The following is a 24,681-nucleotide window of genomic DNA, read 5'->3' as shown; positions in this document are numbered from 1 at the left end:
CATGAAACACCACCTGACAAGCCTCTACAAGAAAAATCTGTTTAGTAAATGAAAAAAGAAACTACAAAAAATCCCAACTTTGTTTCAACATTTATTTATAATCCAGTACACAATTCATAAATCAAGAAACAAAAGTCAAGATATATTTTTAATCAAAGCTGGTGTTGATCACAATATAAGGTATAAGAAATTGAACTGATAGATCATTTGTTATTATTATGAAACAAAAGTGGAGTAAAGCTAACAGCAATACGTTCGTATTAGAAAGTTCCTACTGCGAATGAAAAATTGATTAAAACTGAGATATTGTTTAGCGAGACAGACAAATCTATATTTTTTTTTGGTTGTGAAACTATTATAACCATACATAACCAACGAGTATGAAGAGTTGGCACTGGGGGAAATCATCTTGCCAGTTTGCCCTATGTGTCTGTGTTTGGCAAACGCAGTCTACAGGGTGTGTATTCCATTTGCACGTAATCAGATCTCTGACCTGTAACATGTACATTCTGGAACATTAATTGGCACAATTAAAAAGTTATTTAGAGGATGAGCTTGGAGCAAAGAATGTTGTCACATCTCAGAATCCTGAAATGCAACCTGAACTTCATAATAAGCCGGTTTAAGCGTTTTTAGAGAGATGTTATGAGTGGTCACTGGGGGGGAAAAGTAACGATCAAGCTACCCATGCAACACACAAACCTGAAGAGTCCAGCATGTGTCAGTGCACAGCAAATTTATTCTATAAAGCGAGTAGTGTGAGAAAGAATTAGAAAGGATTATAAAAATATACTCCCATATGCTGTAGCAGTTGAAAGTGATTAATCCAGTTCTTAAATCCTATTTTAAACTCCCTTTCATTTCTTCCCATAGAAAAATAGAAGGCACATTGCTTTGTTTGAATGCTATGTAGTTAATTACATCTTCTAAGAAACTCTTTTAAAACTAAATGTAATGTTTAATTACAAAATGCCTCCTTGAAAACAGTTAGCTTGTACATTGAGTTGTAGTTCATTAAAAATGCTTTCTTAATTATATTTACAGCCAGAGAATACATAGAGATTAAAGAGTCTACAGAGAAATTTTGAAATTACAGCGTGAATTGAAAGGAGAAAGTTACACTTCAAATAGTGGACAACTGACAGCCATGACTGACTAATTGCTGCCTTTCTGTAATTTCAAAACTTAATTGTTGTAAAAATAATAATTGGAAAACACAGTGTTCGTTGTAATGGCTATCGATATTACATTTTTTTTATAAGCGCAGATTTTCAAGGACTAATTAGAAAGCAAATCAATTGCATCAAACAAGTGTAAAGTTCACATTAGCTGTCGGACCGATCACCTCAACACACGGGGTTCACGGCTAAGGGCAGCCCGCGCTTTGGTTCGTAGGGTGTTGTCCTGGAAACCATGCGGATGCAGTCGATAACAGGGCAGACGCTGAGACACAGGGTGCAGCCTGTACAGCTGTCAGTAACTGTGGGCAGGTGGGTTTGGGGATCAAACTGGATAGCCTGCGAACAGCAATAAACATTATTGATGTCGCTCACGGAAAAGGTCAAAATTGCTCCCATTTTAGTGCCTGCATTTCCTGTGCTACAGCACTTGGAGACATCTTGGTGTGATTCTGCACTGCAGCTATAGCAACTGTTCAACTGGCAGGGAACAAAACAACCCCCCCTCCCCCCCTCCCCCCAACACTTTAAATTTAGAAATATGGGCCAAATTCTAGCTCGGTGAAAGCTCATGGGCCACAGGGGCTGGTTAGAAAAGGAGGAGTTTGGCCCATGCTGTTTGAAGTCCCAGAGGGATCTTTCTCCTTCACGTGAAGGAAATATTTCATAAGACAGCAATTTGCCAGGGTTATTGGTACAGAGGAGACACCAGACCGTGCCCGTATGGCTTCTGCACAATGCTGGCCACAATGCATTCTTTTGACTTGCATTTTCAGCACAGCATAAACAATCTAATTTAATAAATAGTACAGAAAAGCACAGCACATGCTGTGCCTCGTATGATTAGTTTCCTTTGCAAATCTTCGAAAGGGATATCTCGGTTTTGGGCAGGCAGAGCTTGCTTTAGTCCTCACGTTTCCATGCAGTGAATCCTCATTACCAATTAGGGTGATAAGTGTATTTGAATGTGAAATAACAATTGCAGTCTCAATGAAATAAGCTCCTCGTATAATAGAAATGGCAATTAAAAGCAAAAACAAAAGCATCACACGACTGCAAAAGCTTCAATGTCTAAGAAGCAAGCCTAGAAAAGTGAAAAATAATTAAAAAACCCACTTAATATCTACTTTTAAGAGTTTTAAGAAGGAAAAATCAGGCCTGAAAGCGGACTACTCGCTTCTCTGCAAACAAATGGTGCCTTAGCAAATCTCCCTCAGCACTGTCAGCAACTGGGGGAGCCTGGGAGGAGATGGGAGGTACCCGGTGGTGCTGCAGGGTGGCTCCGAAGGCAGATTTTCAGCATTTGGGGTTTCACTATTAGGAAAGCACAGAAGTTGCTGTAGCAACCAGCAAGGGCATGAAGCAGGTACTAACTGCCCCGAATCTACAAGTTTTAGTTTCGCTTCAGCACAAAGAGAGCTTTGGTTTGCGAGTATTTAAGGAGGACTCCTTCCTCTCTCCCTAACAACAATGCGCATCTTGAAAGGGAGTTCAGAGAGGGAGAAGAAGTCAGGACTATAGCGCTAACTTTAAATTAAGGAAAGCTTTTTTGTTGGAGTCATACAAGGTGATAGCTCTGGAGAGCAGCATGGATATTTTTGAAACAAAGAGAAGCATAAAGCAGATGCTATTTTGAAGAGGTGTGTGTGATTTCTTTGCGATTAAGATTTTCTTTGCAATTCTTTGGAATTAATTTCTCTTCGATTTCCATAATTAATTAAGTAGAAAACATTTTTTCTTGTCCTTAGAAAACCGCCTTTTGGTGCTGATTTTTTTTCCAGTTATAAAAAGGAAGTTTAACTAAATATAAACACAGTCTTTTGCTCTCCAAGGGCTATATCCTCCCCTTCACTTGGAAATCTAATGGAAGGAGAAGAGGTGAAGATTGCAGTGTCAAGAAAAAATGTAGACAGTTAGAATGCTACTGTAGTAAACTAATCTGGTATAAATGCAGCATTAATTTTCTCTTATCAGTGGAAAAAACACGTCTACCTCTGCTCTGATACACTTGTTTTAATTGCAGGAGTTGATTTGAAATGGAAAGACTTCTTTCTTTGACTGTATGTAGTTAAGTTCATCAGACCCACTATTGATTAGACTGAATTAAGGATAAACAAAAGGTTATAGCGTTCAGAGGAAACTTGGTACTCAGTTAAAGTATTTGTTTCTGACAAACTATTCTCCAACTGGGATGAACAGAAAAATTCACGTAGAACTTACTGCTTACTGCATATTGCATTCCATGAAGGTTATTAGACCGTATTTTGGTTTTCTAAAAGAACATGAGTCCTCCTGTACTGCCCTTTTTACTGCAGACCAGTCCATCAGCTCCAGTGGACGTGGCAAGGAATGGCATGCAGAAATGCTGATACATTTCATACAACTTATGCTACTGTACTGAGCAGAAACCAGAGAAATACTTTACTGCAAACAGGAGCCCTAGCTCAAAATTGTGCTATTTTCTGGTCACAATGATTTCTGCACACTTCAACCTGCTGCTCTAAACCCTGGCGGCTATCCTGGAGAAAGGATTTGTACCTCAATCAAGATCAAAACAAAACCCCACCTGCCTGAAACCTGAATTAGTTCAAGTTCAGTTATGCTGATGGAACAAGAGCTAGGTTTCTTAAAAAGCATTTGGCAATAAGAACAGCTCTTGTCTTGCCACATCCCCTTGGTGAGAAGGGATGCATTCTTCCGCTTCTCCCTCACGTATTTGAAAACCATCAAAGAACTACGTTTACTGCCAGCCGACTCGGGTCTCCTTCATTTTCTTCCTCTTAAAAAGAATCCCGCTTCCCACTGCGGTTAGGGAGAGACTGGGAGAGTGACCCAGAGCGAGCCAGCGAGATGCAGTACACTCTGTGTAGCCCTCCAGAAGAAGCCATGCTGGGCGGTGTTCTCACCGCTGCGCAACCAGCTCAGGCAGGGCTTGAGTGGCATAGCCTGGGAGCATGCTGGGGTTTGAATCCAATATTTTAGACATCTGTTTTTACCACCTGCTCATTAACAGAAGGTGGATTCTTTCTTCCCAGCAGCAGAAAGATAACTCATTGTGCCTTTCTGCTAATTACAGCTGTGCTCTTACCTGGTAGCCAGAATCATTACAGGTCATGTAACATTTGCCACAGTTGATACACATTTCCTCGTCAATCAGAGCCACAACTTGCTCTGTGTTGCAGAGCTCACCATATGTTCCAATATACTGCAGTGCTTTTCCAATTACATCCTAGGGAAAAAAAAAAAAAGTTATCGACTCATTTAGAAGATACCTAAGCAGTTTCTATAGCTGCGCAGGAGCACTCTCTAGTACTTTAATATGGAAGATTTGGCCATGCGTTGTGATGTTGTTTAGGATTGTTCTTAAAAATTTCCAAGTTCTTGACCTTCATACCTCCTGTAAAATATGAAGAACGCTCTATATGCACACATCTTGAATGTAGGCAGCACTAGAAATACATATTTGCATATAAACACGTTCTACAAACAGGTTACTCATTTAGTACATGATTTTGAATGTGCTGTTGTTTTGTCATTACTGTATGAAACTTCAAGGGACAAAATGGAGCACAAAACAGGAGCGATATGCTACAAAGTCAGATCATCCTTGGTCATTTCAAATTAGCACAGATTTAAGAACTCACAGCAAGAAAAGAAAGAGGCACAATCAAATAAACTGACAGAACAATAACTGCTTTTTTCAGTAAGATGCGCAAATGCCATGGTTGTACAGAAGTGAGCTGTGGGTCTAATCCTGCAAGTCTTGATTCAGTTCTGTTAACTTCACAGGGAGGAATATGTGGCATCAAACTTACACATCTCTGCTGCGAAAGTAAAGGTGTACGGCAGGACAGCATATGTATGGGCACACACCACAAGGGGAAGGCATGCCTTCTAAAAGAAGTTGTGGGGGACCTACCTGATGCAAACCACCTCCTCTTTACATCAAGGGAAACTGCACTGTTCGGTGGCAGTTCAGCTTCACTGCGTCCATGGTAGAGATGGGACAAGTCCCAGGTCCTTTGGACTACAGGTATCCCTCAGTTAAATTAGTTTAACTTATGGAAGTATAGCACAGATGATGAAAATGACTGCATTTGAAAAGATTTGCTCTGTGTCACTGTATTGGTTGGCTGGATATTGTGTCAGTTTATTAAGCATGCTTCTACAACAGTTCCCATGTTGCAAAACAAGCTCGATTTTATGTGCAAGATTCTACATTGTTAAGATAAAGCTGGGCTCTGTAAATTAAGGTTATGTGATGCAACAACACATTTTACTTTTGCTTTAAAAAGGGGTATAACTGTTAAGTATCAGAAATCTCATTGAGGGATAGGAGAGCAGAACTGGCTTCAAAGTCATTCTACTGTAATAAACCAAGAAGTCATTATGATTTTGATTATGGAATTTGATCCAAGTCAATTGAAAAATGCTCAAGATCAAGCCAAATATGAGACACAGACAAGTCTGCTCAGAATTATAAGCTTCAAAGTGTTTGCCTTTGGTCTTGCATTGCCAAGAAACACGATACAGATTTCTTTTTGTATTGTTTCTCAATATTTTCTGAAGAAGCAATACTTACCTTATTGCTATCAGTCAAAAAAAGTCATTCTGATCTGATTACAAACCATTTTAAATGTGTAGTAGTATGCTATATTTAACCTGTATAATTTATAATTGCATACACTATTGTTTTCAATGCTCATTGCAGAAGAACTGGATTACAGTAATTTAAATTTTCATTACATATCTTATTTTGGGCAGCCTTACTTTCAAACAAACTAAGCCACATCAGAGCAATACAGTAATATAGCTTTATCAATGTTAGCTCTAAAGGAAAGCTCTGCTACACGAACTAAATGCAAAAACGGGGCCATCCTCGTCTTCCCGAGTCTGCTGAGAACTTGCAACAGCAGCTCTACTTCCTGAATGAATGACTCCCATTCATCTCAGGGAAGTTTTAACTTTGAGTCCTATCTGGCCTTTAGCACTTAAATTACAATAGTATCTTTATGCAATGAGACAAATTTCTTTGTTCACTGGATGCAGCGGTAGGATCTGTGAAGCTGCTGTTAATGAGAGTTGAGGTAGGAAATTAAACCATATCCTAAGCCCAGGAAGAAGGACAGGGAAATTGTATCGTTTTCTTGTTCCAAAAACACTCAAATGTTTTCTCTCTGCCAAACCCCTAAGTTGCTGACATGTGAAATACCTTGGTTGCATTCATTCAATGCTCAAAGCCTTCCAGTTCTTCTCAGCAACATGTAGAGAACATTAATGCTCTTCCAGCATGAAACAGCTATGGCACATTGCAAAAGGCAGCATGATGAGTACGGACAGATGACTGTAAGTGAGCAAGTTATCACAGCTTAATGAGTTAGCACTCATCAATAGAGCTGTGCAAGCTGATTATGTGCATGGTCCAAATTCACTGCAAATTTGAAGTAAAATCTGTTTGCTTAAACCACTGTAAAAGGTCAATTAACTAGCATGAAAGTGCGACAGCTAATGCTTTTTACTTTGGTATTGCAAAGGACAAGACTGGAACACATAGCCCTTTACTGTGCCTCCACTGATGAGCTACAGTAACTAAGCCAATCAAATGTTATCTCTTAGGGACTGCTCACACCACTCCATTTTCATTTCCATGTCTTACTCAGAGAAGTTCATGGATTTACTGGGAATTGCTCAGCAGTTTTCTGGTTGCTACAGTTCTCAGGTTTCTGCAGTCTGCTGTATTAGTTGAAAAATTGTTGTTGTAGTATTCAGCTCCAGCTTGTTTCAAGTCTCATATAGGCTCGTCTGTACCATACTTGATACAGGTTTCAAAATACGTGTGTCTGTGTGTGATCTACTGCCCCCAGCGATGCTAAGTATCCTATAGGCCTCTCCTTTGTGTATATAGCCCCCAAGCATTCCACTGTATGTCACAAATGCATGTGTTGTCTGCAAGTACTGGTCTGTATACTGAAGAATTTGAAGAAATGAGGCAAAACCTGCACAGCATACAATGAAGTAGCTTTCCGCTGCCTGCTCGTATTGTGGAAGTATCAACATGGGGAGATTCCTGATAGTGAACGGCTTTTTCATCTAACAAAAGCAGATGTCTAAACAGCATAGGTAATTAAGAATTTTCTCGAGGAGGTTCTGGATTCACTTTTGTATTCTTTAAATACCGTTTGCATGTTAACAAACCCCACAAAGCTCAAACAGGTTGCAGAGATGGGCTACTCAATCATGGGATGGAGAGTCTTGCTTATGAGAGAAGACAAAAAGAGCCTAACAAGATGTTTAGCCTAGGAAGATGAAGGCAGAGCAGGAATATGATGTCTCTTTATATATACATCAGGGAGGGAAAAGAGCTATTTAAGTTAAATGACAATGTTGGCACAAGAACATGATTATAAGGCAGCCATGAATAAATTTAGAGCTGGAAATTAGAAAAGGCTTTTTAAATGGGAAAAGAGTGAGGTGGTTAATGGCCTTCCAGAGAGGCAGCTGGGGAACAGGAGGGAGACAGTCAAGGTTTTGGATAGCATTAGATAGCTCAGGAAATGGTTGCTTAGAAGAACATGATCAAAATAGATTTTTCCAGCTACAAACTTACAAAGGGAATAACAAAAACAATGCATATGGCATGGTGATTTCTGAATTTGTAACCAAGTCTCACTTCTCACAGCTCAAAAAAAATACACTTTTGGGGACTTAGAATCCCACATAGGGATTTTAGAGGCCTGAAGGTGATTTCAAAAGACTGTGTCAATGATTTACTGTTCATTTAGACTCCTGGGTGTTGTGTCTTTTAATCACTTCTTTCTCTCAAGCAAAAACTGTATCTTTATTCATTTGCGAAGTTTCAAGACTTTATTGACTAAAAAAGCAATGGTACTTAAAAGATGTTTTGCAGGTGCACTCTTTTACAGCATCTCAAGCTATCTCGGAACTTCTTGTTTCCATCAAATCATAAACGTTTGGAACAAAATAAACAGTGCAAGAAGAAATAATCAGCTTTCACCGTTTAAAGTGCAGTTTCACTCCAAAAAGCAACTGTCTAAAATGGCACTATGGGATTCCACACTTGGTATATCTCAATGGCCTCCGGATCAAATTTGCACTGTTTACAGTATAATGTGTTTTTTGCCAACTGCCAGACCTGCAAACAGAAGCCAGGTTTTGAAAGTCAAGCTGTGTTCTTTCTGGCTTATGCATTACCAGCAGCAATTAAAAAAAAATAAGCTGGAAGTTAAATTTTGTCCTAAGTTACACCTTTGCAATCTCAGGGACCTGGATTACTCCTTTTGATTACTGCTGTGCTGTCTCCACTTCTCAACAAAACTGAAACGAACTGGGAGAGGAATTTAGTCCTGCAACTGGAACTGGCAGGGAATTCAGTTGCTATGGAGAGAATCAGAGCAGAATCCATTAGTTTTATGTTACTAATGAGTACAGAAAAAAAATTCATTTTGTCACTAAGCTAGGCAGATGTGGGTTTGAGTATACACAAGGAGCAGATCTGTTCAGTAGGATATTATTTTTACAATGCTCTTTTTATTACTATAGCTGCATTTTTAATGTTAATATATCAAACATTTTATGGTGATTAGCTTTTCATTAGCCATCGTATTAGTAGACTTAGATTTGTAAATACAATTCATGGTTTAGGCATGGCTCCTTGCAGACCTGCTGAGTCCATCTTCATGCAGACCACCCTGTAAAAGACCATGCTGTGCTCTAGAGATGATGAACATCACAGGCCTCTCATTAGATCATTAGAAAGCCATACACAGTGCAGGTACCGCATCTCATATAGCAAGTTCAAAGGGAACAGCCATGCTTGTCCTCTTATTGCTTTCTGAGCCACCATAAAACACTTTGCAGGTCACACCATGTTCGGGAGAAAGGTTCACGGACTAGGAACTTTGTGCACTTGAAGCTGGTGGCAACAGCAGGTAAGGAAAGCAGGGTAGTCTTTACATTACCATAGGTAGAGGTCTGCCTGCTGTGAATAGCAGTGTGTCCTAAGGACAGGCCTCAACCTCAGCCTTCAGCTCTCCGAGGGATCATTGACCATGACACAAACGCTGAAGCTGATTCACCACCAAGTAATACAAGAAACTCCTAACAAAGCTTCTGACATTTATATAACAAAGTTGTGCGCTTGATCCCAAGTACTCTGCCTGTTCATTATTATTTATGGGGTGTTTGGGCAGGTCTCAGGATTCAATAGATTGTGAAAGAACAAGGGGCTGTGCAGAAGTGCCCTCCCTAGGATACAGAGAGAGCACAGGAAGGGGATGAAACGTTGCAAAGAAAGTAAACAAATCTCTGTACCAGTGTTTATCTCCATTAGGGAGATACCTGCCTTCCACCTGTTCTTTTTCAGTAATAAAGGTGGGGTACTGTCAGAGAGAGAGAGAGAGATGAAAAGAAGAAATGTAAAAAAAAAAAATATGGATTTTTTTAAAGAAGAAAAAGTCACCAGAATCTGAGGGTACACAACCAAGGTTAATTTACAGTAAAGTGGTTAACAAGAATATGTAATCTCATTAAAACTAATGTTACATTGAAAGATTACAGATACTTTGCCAATAGTTAAAAAGGTTATTAAACGTGCTCTGGGATTTAGGGACCTCTAAGCCTTGTTTCAGTAAAGCAAGTTGCAGTACTAGCTAAAGAGGGACTTGCAAAATAACTCAAATGAACCTTTAGTACATAATTCAATATGGGTTCTGTAATGAAAATTATGCCTTGTGAATCTTATCACAATTCTTTATGAAGACTTTGATGCAATAAATAAAAAAAATGGTAATAGGCCTCTGACAACAGAATTCTGAAATTAAGTAGACGTGAAGTGGGATTGCAAGTTGGCTAAACGATGAAAAAAGAAAAAGCTGGAATACAATGATCAATGTTCAGAAAAGGCAAAATATTAACAGAATAAAGTGTCTCAATTATCTGGTTTAGACACGATATTTTTTATATGCTTGCATGTGTTTCAGGAAAAGATTTGAACCTGAAGACTATAGAGTTGACACAGATTCTAGTTTATGCTAAATTAAAGAAAACCCAAGGAACTTCATAGGTATTTTTTAAAATTAGATGAACAGGTACTATCAGGGTGAAAAAACACAGTTTGACAAATAGCATATCAAAATAAGTAACTTTCGCTATTCTTGCCAACGTCTTGCTCATGAAAACTTCTGCTTGATGTGATGTCCTGACAAAAGACAAGCAAACTAGCAAGTTGTTAAGATAGAAAACAGCACCATAATTACTGTAATGTGGTTGTTATATTAATCAGCCATGATCTGGAATGCACAGTCATTCCAGTTTTACATACAGTAGCACAGTGCCCTTCTTACGGGCTGCTAGCGCAATGCAGCTTTGCAGAGGGATCTCGATAGACTGGAGCATCGGACAATGATTAATGAGGTGAAATGTAACAAGTCCAAATGCCGAATTCTGCATCTAGGATGCAGTAACACTGGGCACAAATATAAACTGGGAGAGGAGTGGCTAGAGAGCAGCCCTGCAGAAAGGGATCTGGGGGTGCTGGTCGACAGCAGGCTCAGTATGAGTGTGCCCTGGCATCCAAGAGGGCAAACTGCATCCTGGGATGTACCAAACACAACATAACCAGCTGGTCAAAAGAGGTGACTATCCCACTATATTTAGCATTGGTACAGCCTCACCTTGAATACTGTGTGCGTTTTGGGGCCTCACAATTTAAGAAGAATGTTAAGGGACTCAAATGCATCCAGAGGAGGGTAACAAAGATGGTGAAAGGGCTGGAAGGAATGTCCTGTGAGGAGCAGCTAATGAGTCTGGGTTTCTCTGGTTTGGAGAAAAGGGTGCTGAGAGGTGACCTCATTGCTCTCTACAGCTTCCTGAGGAGGGGGAGCAGGGAGAGAGCTGCTGGTCTCTTCTCCCTGGTATCCAATGATAGGATGCGTGGGAATGGTTCAAAGCTGCGCCAGGAGGTTTAGACTGGACATTAGGAAACATTTCTTTACTGAGAGAGTGATCAAACCCTGGAACAGGGTTCCTAGAGAGGTCGGTGATGGCTCAACCTTTCAGTGTTTAAGAGGCATTTGGACAATGCCCTTAATAACATGTTTTAACTTTTGGTCAGCCCTGAATTGGTCAGGCAGTTGGACTAGACGGTCATTGTAGGTCCTTCCAAAATGAAATTATTCTATTCTATTCTATTCTATTCTATTCTATTCTATTCTATTCTATTCTATTCCATTCCATTCCATCCCATCCCATCCCATCCCATCCCATCGCAGAACCACTTGAGGCAGTCCTTCTATGATCAGAGCAGGAAGGGAAAGAGGAGGTTTGGACTCCAGGATTTCTCCCCATACCTGAAGACTAACATTTACAGTTTAAACTGTCACATGTAATGAGAATATTCTCTGAGGTACCGTGATAAAGAAGGGATCATTATGGGCTACTGCGGGAGGGATTATTGCTGTGGTTCATGTTGGAGCAAATACTTGGGAGGAGCAGACTTAGAGTCCCATAAATTATGGGAGACACATGCATAGTTCCACCTGAAATATGCAACAGCTCCACATTTATGATGAAGATTACAACATAGTCTTTTCCAGGCAGGCAAGCACAAGCCAAAACTACTCATGTTGAACCACACTGATACATGCCAGGAAGGATCCAAATGGTAAACTGTTATGGCATAATAGTGCTGTGCCTAGATCAATATACTTCACCTCTCAAAAGGATTTTGTAGATTAAGCACAGCACTGGACTAAATGTGGGCAGATGCCTCCCAAGACACAGGCTTCCAGCTGGGTGCTTACCGCATCAGCATAAAAAGACTTGCTTATATGTATGCGTGCAAGACCATGCAAACATATCTATGCATGGGTGAAAAATAGTTCAAACACAAGGAATTTAAGCTTGAGGATCTCTATGAATATTTTTCCAACAGGTGGAACAACATGTCATGCTCTAGTTAAGCTGACAAACAGTTAGTCCAGAGTGTTTAAACTACCAAAGAGGGCAATCTCTACACCCAGACTTCTGGAGTAAAAGAGGAAGAAATAAAATAAGCAGATAAACGGTGAGCAAATATTATGGTATAGGCCCTGAAGGACAAAGAACTAAATTATTAGGATAAAAACACATGAATGTAGAAGGAGAGAAATCAAAGTAATAAGGAGGTAACCTGAGGTACGCAAATACATGTGTGGGAGCTGTACAAAAATGCAACTGAAAATAAAAGATCCAGGGCACACACAGCAGAAATTCTGGTATTACAGACAAGTGAGAAAAGAAGAAACAACCCTGCTGCATATCAAAGTATGCAGTTTCAATTAATATTGAAAAATAGAGAAAATAAAGAGAAAAGCCATGGGAAAAGCCATCCAAAAATTAAATTAGATTTTGGATAATCACAGAGGGTTTTTAAATCTATAAAAAAAAGGCATTTTGGCAGCATGTGGAATTTAAACAAATGTTGGAATTTACATATCACCAACCCAACAGCCGATTAGACAGATGAGGGAGTTCTGAGCAGGCATCAGAAAATTTGCAGCAACCCTCCAAAAATACAACCAGCCAAAGCAGGGGTCATAGCTCTTTCAAGGACAGCTATCTCGCAGGTCCGATCAGCTTTCAAGCATACCTCTTCAGTGCTCCAGAGAACTAGATTTAGGCTGGGACTAGCTATAAGAGCTGACCATTCCCACTCCCTGATAACCTTGTCTGAACTAACAGAACGTATCCTCTCCTCTGTCTAGAGGGTCAGCCAAGACAGAACTGCTTGGAGACAGCCTGGGATTTGTAATTTTAAATGTGAATACTTCTTGGACAGTTACAAATAAATCACTCAAGTCCAAGCCCCTCTGCCTCTCTCCATGGAGAATTCCTGATCAGGGAAAGGGTATCAGATAAGTCGCCTTTTTCATTAAGCTTCACTCAGCTTCCTTAATGAATATTCTGAATCTTCCTGGCAGATTTTTCTCTGCAATATAATAATAGATGGATCCATTAATAGTAAACTTTATTAAAACCTCCCTTTGTAGTGGCAAGTTCCCTACTTCAAGCAAAATACAGGTATTCTCCTATTTCTTAGTGGGCATCTCTTATTGCAGCTTTTCTCACTATGCTTAAAACATTCTCTTCTAAAGAGATGGTCAGACTGAAAGGCTGCCAAGAATCAGCTTTGGTGTTTCCTAGTTTCTTCTAATTGCATCAGTCTTTTTCAGTCTCATTTAAATGAAGGTGTAAGAAAGACACTAACCTGATTTCTCTGGCTGAGAAGCTCCTCGCAGACACCATACAAAAGTATTCAATGTCTTTATAAACAAAAGTTTTTGTTCTGGGGAATTAATTTTCCTCTTCCCTGCGGTAGAGCCTCTTTTCTTCTTTTTAATCTATCTCCTACTACTTCGTTCTTTTTGCTTTTGTACTTGGAGTTATGCTTGATAAATTATTGACCTCAACATTTTATTTATGTTTTTTTTCAAGTCTTTATGTCTGTTTTTCCCTCTTGCTAAACTTTTTCCTTCATTCAGTTTATTTGCTTTTGGATGGTATCAGTTTTTTGGTTTTCTGCTGTTTTCAGAAGCAAGCTATCTCATTGAAAATGCAGTTATTGGCTGTTGCTTCTTCTTTCTCTTTTTCCCTACATCAATACTCTCCCTCCAAAGAGAACAGAACCATAAAACCTCTAAGGTCAAGTAGGCTTTGAAAATGCTCATCATAGTGAGAAAAAAAAAGAGTAGATTGCTGTTCTTCGGAACTTTTTGTATACATAAAGAAGGGAACCTCAGCACAAGAGGAGGTGAGCGATTTTCAATAACGTGACATAAACCAAAATAAGCAGTCCGAAAAGCTGAGATCTACAGAAGCAGTGAATTACTTAACTTAAATAAGAAGATGACCCAAATTTTCTTCTTGGCTGGTTTTGCAGTTCTACCAGTTAGCTTGGAATACTGCATGTGTTGGTAAACTGCAAAATTCCCTTGGGAATTTTGTGTTATTTTGTGCCATTGCTTGTATTGTATTTTATGTTTGGCCTTATTTTTGCAAGGACTCTCACAGGTCTGATCATACAGTGAAAGTTACCTATCTGTAGATATCTGATATTCTCCCATATATGAGGAAGACAGTCAATAAGCTCAACAGATATCATTTTCATACTGCTTTATAAAAGGGCCTACAGGAGAATCCCGATAAAAAAAAAAAAAAAAAAATTGCCTGCTTCTTTCTCCTATTCAGACATGAAGTTAAAGTAAGGTCTAAAGTGAACACCTAGAATAATTAGCTTCTGACGTTTCATTTTATTGACATTTATTGGCTACCTAAGGGAAGGGAAAGGCTCCAATGTATGGATTATGCAGTAGATGGGATCACAGGTTTTATTTTCACCTTGACATTTACTCATTGTAGACAGTGGATCAACTGCTTAGACAAAAATTCTCCAGCTTCAAAAGTTCAGTCTGAAAACCTATGACACAGCTTTCATATGTGCTGAACACCAACCTTTTTCACTGATCCTACATGAGAGATGAAGGTATTTAGCACATTGCAAGTAATCAGAAGGTATCGTGCAAAACTGAGCTCATACTGGAGCATTAAAACAGAAAGAAATTGGTAACAATTCCACTTCGTTCTTCAAGGCATTACCCTTGCCTTGTTCTACAATTACCATTCCATTGCCTAAATATCTTCATTTTGAAAAATAACATTAGGGAAATACCTATACATGTACATCACAAATCATTTCCCATCAATTTTTGTTAAAAGCAAGAAAGTCTGCATAAATAGTTGTCTTTGATGCCCTCTAACAAGCTTAAAAGCAGTAATAACCAACTCAAACTGCTAGAAATGACTGTGCATGTCAACTGCCTGATGGCTGATCATTTCTTATGCGTAAGCATGTATTTTTGTTACCTTGATTGCTGGAATAGGCTTCTTCGGAATGAAATGCTTTTTCTCGGGAAGCACAGCAGCCATGCTCTGTTCCTTCAGTTTAATCTTGTTCTCAGCTATTATCTTTCTGCGTTGTTCCAGGTAAGGCCCAAAACTGGGCAGTTTCTGAAACAAAAATCAGGAAACATGACTATGCTTAATAAGCAGGCATAGCAAAAGATGAGTCTGATCCCACGGGCAAGATCCTACGTCCTTGCTGAATGTGACCTGCTTCTTATTCAGGAAGTTGACATTGAAATCAGTGAGACTGTACCAGAGTGAGAAGTGAATAAAAATCAAATATGAACTTCAGGATCTGACTTGAAAATATATATTGAATATTAAAATATTAATATACCGCAGCAGAAAAATAGCTGAATTGCAGGTCAGCATTCAACAGTCTTATATTTCCCCATTGCATGCTTGCTTGTATATAAAAATGTATCATGTTAAATAATTCAAATGTGTAACTTTATTTCTATAGTATGTGGAAAGGTATTATAAAGCTATCAGTTTAGTTAGAAGGGTTCCACCAGCGTTTAATATTATTTGTATGGATATCTGACTATTTCAATATATATATTTTTAAAGCTTACAAACATGTATTTTGCATTCTGATAGCAGAAGGCTGTCTTGACCTGTCAAAGTAAGGCTAACAAACACCAAATGAACTGAAACACATTCTAATCTCCTAATTTACCTCTGTGTCCAACTCGCAGTCTTTTCTGCAACATTTAATCCTTGAACCCAATTAAGCAAACCCTAGAGGAAGATTCCACTGAATTGCAAAACTCACGTCTCCCCCAAGAACATGAAAGTGCTGGTTCAGATTTCATAAAACACCCAGCTTCCTCAAAGGGAAAGACAGACCCTTTGCTTACCTAGCAGAGGTATGGACAACTGCGGTGTCCCACAATCACAGATTTAGGGGAATGAAAAATGGTAGAAAACATGGATTTTTGCTTGATGCAAAGGACCATGCCCTCCCCCCCCCCGCCCCCTGAAACGAGTTCCTTATTCTGCAAAAGTATTTTATCCACCTCTCTAAACCCCGTTCAGAAGCTACTGCAGTACTGCACAAACTAGCAGGTAGTAACAGGGGATCCATAGCCTCAGCAGTTGCTAGCATTAATTCACGCTAATAATACAACCTCAAAGAGCATATTGAACAAGATACGGTACTGCTGTGGTTATCAATTTTTTAAGAGGGAATTTCAATGTGAATTTTAAAAACAGAATTATTTAAAAATTTAGAAATTATTATTTTTTAAAATGAATTAAATCCAGAAGAGGTTACCCTGCTTTTCTGCGAATCCTTAGGAGAAAAATTCCTCAATGAGCTCTGTCAGTCACGATGTCCAACCTTGGGACCTCAGGCTTCTTGTTATGACAAATAAAAGCTTTCTCGGCTGCCTCATTTTTGGCACTCTGAGCATACAGCCAGAGGGTGAGGTCCTTGAAATGCTTCCCTGCTTCCCAGACTCGGTTTGTGGCCTCAACGCATTTTTAACTTCAAGTCAGAACAAGACTTGCAGTCTCATGGTGCTCTCCAGAGGTGCTCTCCCTCTCCTGCAGGCTGGGGCTGAGCCGTACTCCGGGACAAAGCCTCAATCTAGGCAAATGCAAGACCAGAACTATGGTGGATGTTGCAGACCCCATCTGTCCCAAATCTAGATGTAGCCCGAGTTTGCCCGCCAGCAAAGGGCTCTTGTTTTCTCTGTTCAGTGGCAACTTTGTTCCCAAATGTCATGTTCAAGGGCTTCCTTACCGACATCAAACAAACCTTCCTTTCTGTGAGGTTGCCATACATGATCTTGGAAAGGAAATGCTCTAGGATGTCTTAAAATAAGGCTTTAAAAATTACTGCAAAGAGCAGTAAGGTAGTGGCTTTACATACCGAAGTCAAGTAAGACAGCAAACCCAGAATGATTTTAAACAGGAAAATGAGTAGAAGGAAGAATTTCAATCTAATCAATAGGCTCTACAGCACACACATAGTTACTCAATTCTTTAGATGACTTTTAGAAAGCCTAAAACTTTTAGCAAAAACCTAAAAAATATAAATTTTGACTAAAAACTGTTCTTGTATGTCTGCTAGGCTGCATCAATTAGAAATACATTTTGGCTACAAATAAGTAGTAGCTGTGTCACTGAGAAACTATTTTCTCTCTGTAGTTTATGTGCTGATGCCAACAACTTTGGGCTTGAGAGGGCAGGAGACCCGATGACAAAGTGGTTTTGGACTGTTCCCTGTCTGGCCAGGAACTGAATTGCTGACTTTCAGAGTAGGTAGCAAAGCTAATTCTGCTGAGGTTTTAACTGAAGTAGTAGAGAGAGGAGACAGTTGTTCATGGCTTAACTGATTGAAGATCATCATTGGGAAGAATAGCCAAATCTTTGCAGAATAAATCCTTTACTTTTCTGTTCTCTTAATGTGTTCCCAATGTCCTAATTTCTACAGACAGAAATACTGAGTATATTGAAATAAAATAGGTGCTCTAAGGAAAAGTGTGGAAAAATAATTCATTTTTCTGTATAGGTGAAGAGTGAATTACAAAGGCAATTAATTAATTTTCCAATTTGTGAGATGCAAGTATTTAGATTTTTACATCTAAGATAGCTGCTAGCTGGAATATACAGCAGATTATTTTGAAAAGTGTGCAATGCCATCAGTACCACAATTCATATCTTTCACAATGACATGCATGCAGTTTAATTAAACTATATAATCTGTATCTTTTAAAAATAAATGAAATTATGATTAATCTAGGAAACTAACATCCGACAGCAGTCTTTGACATTCATTGCTGGTTTTCCATTGAGAAATTGATTAAATAGAATTTAAAATAATTAAAGAAACACCTAGGTCTTAGTCCAGGTTTGGGCATCCACAATGAGCTTCCACTGACTTAAAAGAAGGTGACTGTGTGCCCATACAAATGGTCTCGTTATTTTGCATTTGAAGTCTAGTAGTTTGCAAGCAGCCAAGCTTTCATCCAACAACGCTGAAAACCAGCAGTCTTTTCTATAACAATAAATAACATGAAAATGTAGCCTCAGGATCTTAGGAAGGACTTATTGATGGTTCCCCTTATGAGTAATGCACAGATATAGGGAAGGCTGATGATACTGCTTATTGTTCAGGGCTGTGGTTAGAAACATTTTGGGGTCAAAGGCCATATGAAATGGCAAACAATATTTTAATGAAGTGAGTTACTGGATATAGCAAAAGTGGAAACATGTTGAAATAACTGCTGAAGAGATGGATATTTAAGAGAGTTTCAAATTAAATCACCTCTAATCATTGTAGGGGATATCTTCCTAAGCATATGGATGATTTCACAGAATCATAGAATAGTTTGGGTTGGAAGGGACCGTTAAAGGTCATCTAGTCCAACCCCCCTGCAAAGAGCAGGGACATCATCATTTTGACCCGGTTGCTCAGAGCCCCGTCCAACCTGACCCAGAATGTTTCCAGGGATGGGGCATCTACCACCTCTCTGGGCAACCTGTGCCAGTGTTTCAACCACCCTCATTGTAAAAAATTTCTTCTTCATATCTAGTCTAAATCTTCCCTCTTTTAGTTTAAAGCCATTGCCCCTTGTCCTATCGCTACAGGCCCTGCTAAAAAGTTTTTCCCCATCTTTCCTGCAGGCCCCCTTTAAGTACTGAAAGGCCGCGATAAGGCCTCCCCGGAGCCTTCTCTTCTCCAGGCTGAACAACCCCAACTCTCTCAGCCTGTCTTCCTAAGAGAGGTGTTCCATCACTCTGATCATTTTTGTAGCTTTCCTCTGGACTCACTCCAACAGGTCCATGTCTTTCCTGTGCTGAGGGCTCCAGAGCTGGACGCAGGACTCCAGGTGGGGTCTCACGAGAGTGGAGTAGAGGGGCAGAATCCCCTCCCTCGATCTGCTGGCCATGCTTTTTTTGATGCAGCCCAGGATTCGGATGGCCTTCTGGGCTGTGAGCGCACATTGTTAGCTCATGTCCAGCTTTTCATCCATCAGTACACCCAAGTCCTTCTTGGCAGGGCTGCTCTCAATCCCTTCACCCCCAGCCTGTATTGACACTGGGGCTTGCCCCAACCCAGGTGCAGGACTTGTTGAACCTCATGAGGTTCACACAGGCCCACTTCTTGAGTCTGTCCAGGTCCCTCTGGATGGCATTCCTTCCCTCAGGTGTGTCAAATGCACCACTCATCTTAATGTCATCTGCAAACTTGCTGAGGGTGCACTTGATCCCATTGCCTATGTCATTGATGAAGATATTAAACAGTACTGGTCCCAATACGGACCCCCGAGAGACACCACTTGTCACCGATCTCCGTCTGGACATTGAGTCATTGAACACCAACCTGTGGATGCAACCATCCAACCAATTCCTCATCCACTGAAAAGTCCACGCATCAAATTTATACTGCTCCAATTTAGAGAGCAAGATGTGGGGGACTGTGTCAAAGGCCTTACAGAAGTCCAGACAGACAATATCTGTAGCTCTTCCCTTGTCCACTGGTGTAGTCACTCCATCACAGAAGGCCACTATATTGGTCAGGCAGAACTTGCCCTTGGTGAAGCCATGCTGGCTGTCTTGAATCACTTCTGTGTCCTCCATGTGCCTTAGCACAGCTTCTTGCAGCCACACTGCCCATGATGCAGAATGCAAAGATGAGGATTGGGAAAATGGAGAACCGCCCACTGTAGGTGAAGATCAAGTGTGAGACCACCTGAGGAACCTGAAGGTGCACAATTCCATGGGACCTGATGAGATATATCTGCGGGTCCTGAGGGAACTAGCAGATGAAGTCGCTAAGCCACTAGCCATCATATTTAAGAAGTCGTGGCAGTCTGGCGAGGTTCCTGCCGACTGGAAAAGGGGAAACATAACCCCTATTTTCAAAAAGGGAAACAAGGAAGACCCAGGGAACTACAGGCCAGTCAGTCTCCCCTCTGTGCCTGCCAAGATCATGGAGCAGATCCTCCTGGAAACTCTGCTGAGGCCCATAGAAACAAGGAGGTGATTGGTGTCAGCCAGCATGGCTTCACCCAGGGCAAGTCATACCTGACAAATTTGGTGGCCTTCTACGAAGGGGTTACAGTGGCAGTGGATAAGGGAAGATCAACTGATGTCATCTACCTGGACTTGTGCAAAGTGTTTGACACTGTCCCACGCTATATCCTGGTCTCTAAATTGAAGAGACATGGATTCGACAAATGGACCACTCGGTTGATAAAGAACTGTCTGGACGGTCACACTCAAAGAGTTGCGGTTAGTGGCTCGATGTCCAAGTGGAGAGCAGTGACGAGTCGCGTTCTTCAGGGGTCAGTACTGGGACCTGTACTGTTCATCTTTGACAGCGACATGGACAGTGGGAGTGAGTGCACTCTCAGCAAGTTTGCCGATGATACCAAGCTGTTTGGCGAGGCAGACACGCTGGAAGGGAGGGATGCCATCCAGAGGGACCTGGACAGGCTGGAGAGGTGGGCCCAAGCCAACCCCATGCAGTTCAACAAGGCCAAGTACAAGGTCCTACATCCGGGTCAGGACAATCCCAAGCACAAATACAGGCTCGGTGGGGAATGGCTGGAGAGTAGCCCTGAGGAGAAGGACCTGGGGGTGCTGACTGACGAGAAGCTTAACATGAGCCAGCAGTGTGTCAGGCCCCCTAGACTTCTGCATGTTCAGGTTTCTCAGGTGGTCACAAGCCTCATCTTCTCTTACAGTGGGAGGGACTTTTCTCCACCAGCCCCCATCTTGCTGTCCATCTACTCAAGAGGTGTGGGGAGAGACATTGCCAGTGAAGACTGAAGCAAAAGAGTTGTTGACTATCTCAGCCTTCTCGTGCGTTGTTACCTTTGCTCATCAGGAGGAATATGCTTGCTTTGACCTTTCTTTTCTGGCTGACATACCTATATAAGCCCTTCTTATCCTTTGCGTCCCTTGAAAATTTCAGCTCCAGATGCGCCTTGGCCTTCCTGACCCCAGCCCTACACAACCAGGCAGTGTCCCTATACTCTTCCCAGGATACCTGTCCCTGCCTCCACTGCCTGTGCTTCTTTCTTGACCTTTAGTTTGACCAGAGGGTCTTGACTCAGCCTCTTGCCCTCCTTTCCTGATCTCTTACACCTAAGGATTGAGAGCTCTTGTGCTCTACGCATTTTTAAAGATCTGCCAGCTCTGTTCTGCTCCCTTGTCCCTGAGGGCAGTTTCCCAGGGGTCCCTATTGACTAACTCCTTGAAGAGCTGGAAGTTTGCTTTCCTAAAATTCAGGGTCCTGACTTGACTTTTCACCTGACCTATCACCTATACCTCAGGACTACAAACTCCACCACTGCATGATCACTGCAGCCCAGGCTGCCTCCAATCTTGACGTCACCAGTTAGCTCACTTGCATTTGTGACCATCAGGTCCAGCATCACATCCCGTCTAGTGGAGCTATTACTTGGCTTAAGAAGTTACCTTCTTTTCATAGCACAATTCCCAACGAAAGCACAAGCATAGAACTTGGTGAGTTTAACTCTGTTTGCTTTGAAATCTTTCTACAGTATGTTTGGTTAGGGTTTTTTTTTTGTTTGGTTTTTTTTTTTGTTTGTTTGTTTTTTTTAATTTCCAGATATTTCAGTGTCACGAAACTCTCCATACACTGATATCTTTGTCATACCAACATCTGCCTAGAAAAAAAAAATTAATGTGAATATGTGGATCATATCAAGTGCTTAGAAGATTGCAACGAGCAGAGTAATTAGATAATTCTTGTCTACTTACATATCTGTATCAGTAATGTTCTATAGCTGCATTACTTGTATCCATCTGTCTCTATATAGCCGTAATTCAATGTGTTTCTATTGGAGGGATAACATCAGGAAAGGAGCAAAAATAAATATATTAAGTGGTATTATTTCATTGTTTATAATTGCATTATCACAAAACTGGAAGCTTGAAATATTGTGCTGGAGTATTTTACAGAAAGAAAGGAAAAATCAAAATCCTCGCCCGCCCAAGATGTCCAAAAGCTGTCTTTTAACTGATGAACTGTATAAATCTCCAGCAACATTGTGATTTTTGTTTCAGTAGTTTCTCCAGGGATTCATCATTGATGAATTTGTTCTTACCAGAAAAGCTAAATCCTACTCATTTAAAGATAACAGTATCTTCCACTAAAACTGTCTCTATCCAGATATAAAAAAGCATTACCCTGCCAATAGAGAACTGACAACATAATGAATCAACAATGAAACCTTAAGCCGAGAGAGCTTTAAGGTGAGTAAGTCTGTTTTGATTATAATTTATTCATGGATCAATCTAAAGGTAATTGAGCATATTATGAACTAAAAAAGGTGCTTGTTTCCTAATGGTAAAAAGTAGAGAGAATCCTCCACTTCAGATTGCTGCAGTTTTTAAGGGCACACCAGCAAGTAGCCTAACTGGTGGAACAGGCTGGTGAACAGGGCAGTGCAATACGTGTCAGACCACACAGACTTTGAAACTGATCTGCTCCTTAACCTGGGAAAGTCCATATATGTCTCCAAGATGTAGGCATGGTTGCTTATTTGGGAGCTGTTTCCTACTAAGGGGCTGGATGCTGTCTACTGTTAGAAGACCCAGATTTCAGCTGGCATGGCTAGGTATCATCATAAACCAAAACTAAGCAACAATCTCCTACAGTACTCTAGGGGATCTGAAGTATATCCTGCTGGTATATGCTAATGAGTTGGGGCATCAGAAAAAACACTGGAAAATAGTAATTTTCATAAAAATTATTTTCAGGTCATAAGGTAAAGGAAGAACTTACATAAGCAATTCTAAGGATCACTGGTTCATGGAAATTTGGGGTAGCAATATATTAGTTATGAGGCAACACATCTCAAAAATACTGTTTCCCTCATGTCTGAAAAATTTCCCATATTCAATGTAATGTCATTATCCAATTTCTTTTATACTTGAGTGTTGCCTCCAGTTGAGGTATGAAGATGCATATGCATTCATTCTCTAAATTCCTCTTGTGCATTTTCAACATGTAAACAATTTTAAGTGACACAGTGATGTCCCTCATAAATCTAGAAGCAGAACTGAAGCCAAATTGTCTTATTTCACATACTTTACATTTTTCAAGTGTAGATTTTTCTGCTTGCACATAGGAAAACTAGATAAGAACAAGAATAAAGACTGAAAAATGTCTGACAAACTGAATTGTCCAAAGGGTGTTCAAATTGCTCTACTGAAATATTCTATACTGGTTGCAGTAAAGATGCACCAAACAAAGGCCCACACACTCTGTAGCTATGCAAATGGATGGATAATTGTCACACCAAAACTCTGCCATGTAGTGGCAAACACTAGTGTGTTCTAAAACACCAGTTTGTTTTAGAAATCAGAAACGAGGTGGCTCTTAATCTTCCTTCTCTGTGGCTTGTTTTTCTAAACAGATCTTTCTCTGAAATGACTTAACCAACAGCTTTCCCTCAGAGAAGGAGAGAAGAAAGGAGGAGAAAATACAAATTCTCTAAAAGACTGGAAAGGACACAGGTGGTCAATTACAGTCACAGAATCACAGAGTGGTTCTGATTGGAAGGGATGTCTTGAGACCATCCAGTCCAACCCGCTGCTTAAAGCAGGGTCAGCTACAGCAGGTTTCACCAGTCTGTCTATGAGCATACTATGGGAGACAGTGTTGAAAGCCTTGCTAAAGATAACACCTACTGCTCTCCTCTCATCTACCAAACCATTCATCTCATTGTAGTAGGCTACTGAGTTGGTCAAACGTGGTTCTCCCTTCATAAATCTATGCTGACTACTCCCTCCCTATGAAGAAGAGTTGATCTGTAGTTGGTTTAGCCATCCTCCCCAAATACCACTCTTCTGTAAACACACAGAAAAGCTGGGCTTCAGCCCTTTGCCGCCTTGGCAGGACTACATCTGGGAAGGTTTATTGTTGGCTTCAGAGAACTAGGGGGACAAGCAGCTGGGCGAGTAAAAGCCAAGAATGAAACGGTTTGGGAGGCTACACAGCCAAGTGACTACCTCAGACACAGTCAAAGCTATGAAGATTGCAGACAAGAATGAATAGCTTTGAAGAGGGTAATAGGTGAAGCAGGACCCCTGAAAGTTGGAGCATGGTAAAGAAAGGCAATCAGATAAGGGAAACATTAACATTTAAGTAAGGTAGACAGCTGCCCTCACCCAAGAGCTACAAGAATTTAAATCAGGTTTGTATGGGTCATTTTATATGCCCTCAGCACAAAGGTTTTAGTAATGTTTGACCCCCATTTGTTCATGTGGAAAACTTTCTGTATTTGATGTATAAAGTTTTCCAGAGAAAGCAGTTTTAATTTTAATGATTTTTCCAGTTGCTTCTGAATCCTTCAAGTTTATTTTTTCTAAAGTCTAATCTATTCAAAATGGCTGCACTTATCTAGAATCCGTATTACAAGCTGCACATACACGTGTCTTTGACCATACTTTACACTGCGCAACACTTTCCACTCAGTGTTCTGCCTCCACCCTCTTGCAACTTTACAAAAAAAAAGAAAAAAAAAAAAGATTACTAAAGTTTCCTGAAGTGGTATCC

General features: G+C 40.4%; 1 protein-coding gene across 2 annotated transcripts in view; it reads right to left on the bottom strand.

Annotated features, from left to right (window-relative positions):
- Window positions 1–1,137: 1,137 nt before the first annotated feature.
- The window catches only part of DPYD (dihydropyrimidine dehydrogenase), a gene marked incomplete at its 5' end in the record, with an annotated part of 377,500 nt that continues 353,956 nt past the window's right edge, over window positions 1,138–24,681 (bottom strand). For both annotated transcript variants that reach the window (XM_082483319.1, XM_082483320.1), the window contains 3 exons: window positions 1,138–1,517; window positions 4,267–4,407; window positions 15,099–15,242. In XM_082483319.1, the coding sequence (XP_082339445.1) occupies window positions 1,347–1,517; window positions 4,267–4,407; window positions 15,099–15,242 (456 nt within the window). In that variant the 3' untranslated portion in view covers window positions 1,138–1,346. The remainder of the gene's footprint in view (window positions 1,518–4,266; window positions 4,408–15,098; window positions 15,243–24,681) is intronic.

Source organism: Vanellus vanellus (assembly GCF_965231255.1).
Source record: "Vanellus vanellus genome assembly, chromosome: 5".
Classification (NCBI taxonomy): Eukaryota; Metazoa; Chordata; class Aves; order Charadriiformes; family Charadriidae; genus Vanellus; species Vanellus vanellus.
Note: the sequence above shows the minus strand (reverse complement) of the source record. Positions and strands in the feature narration are given on the sequence as shown.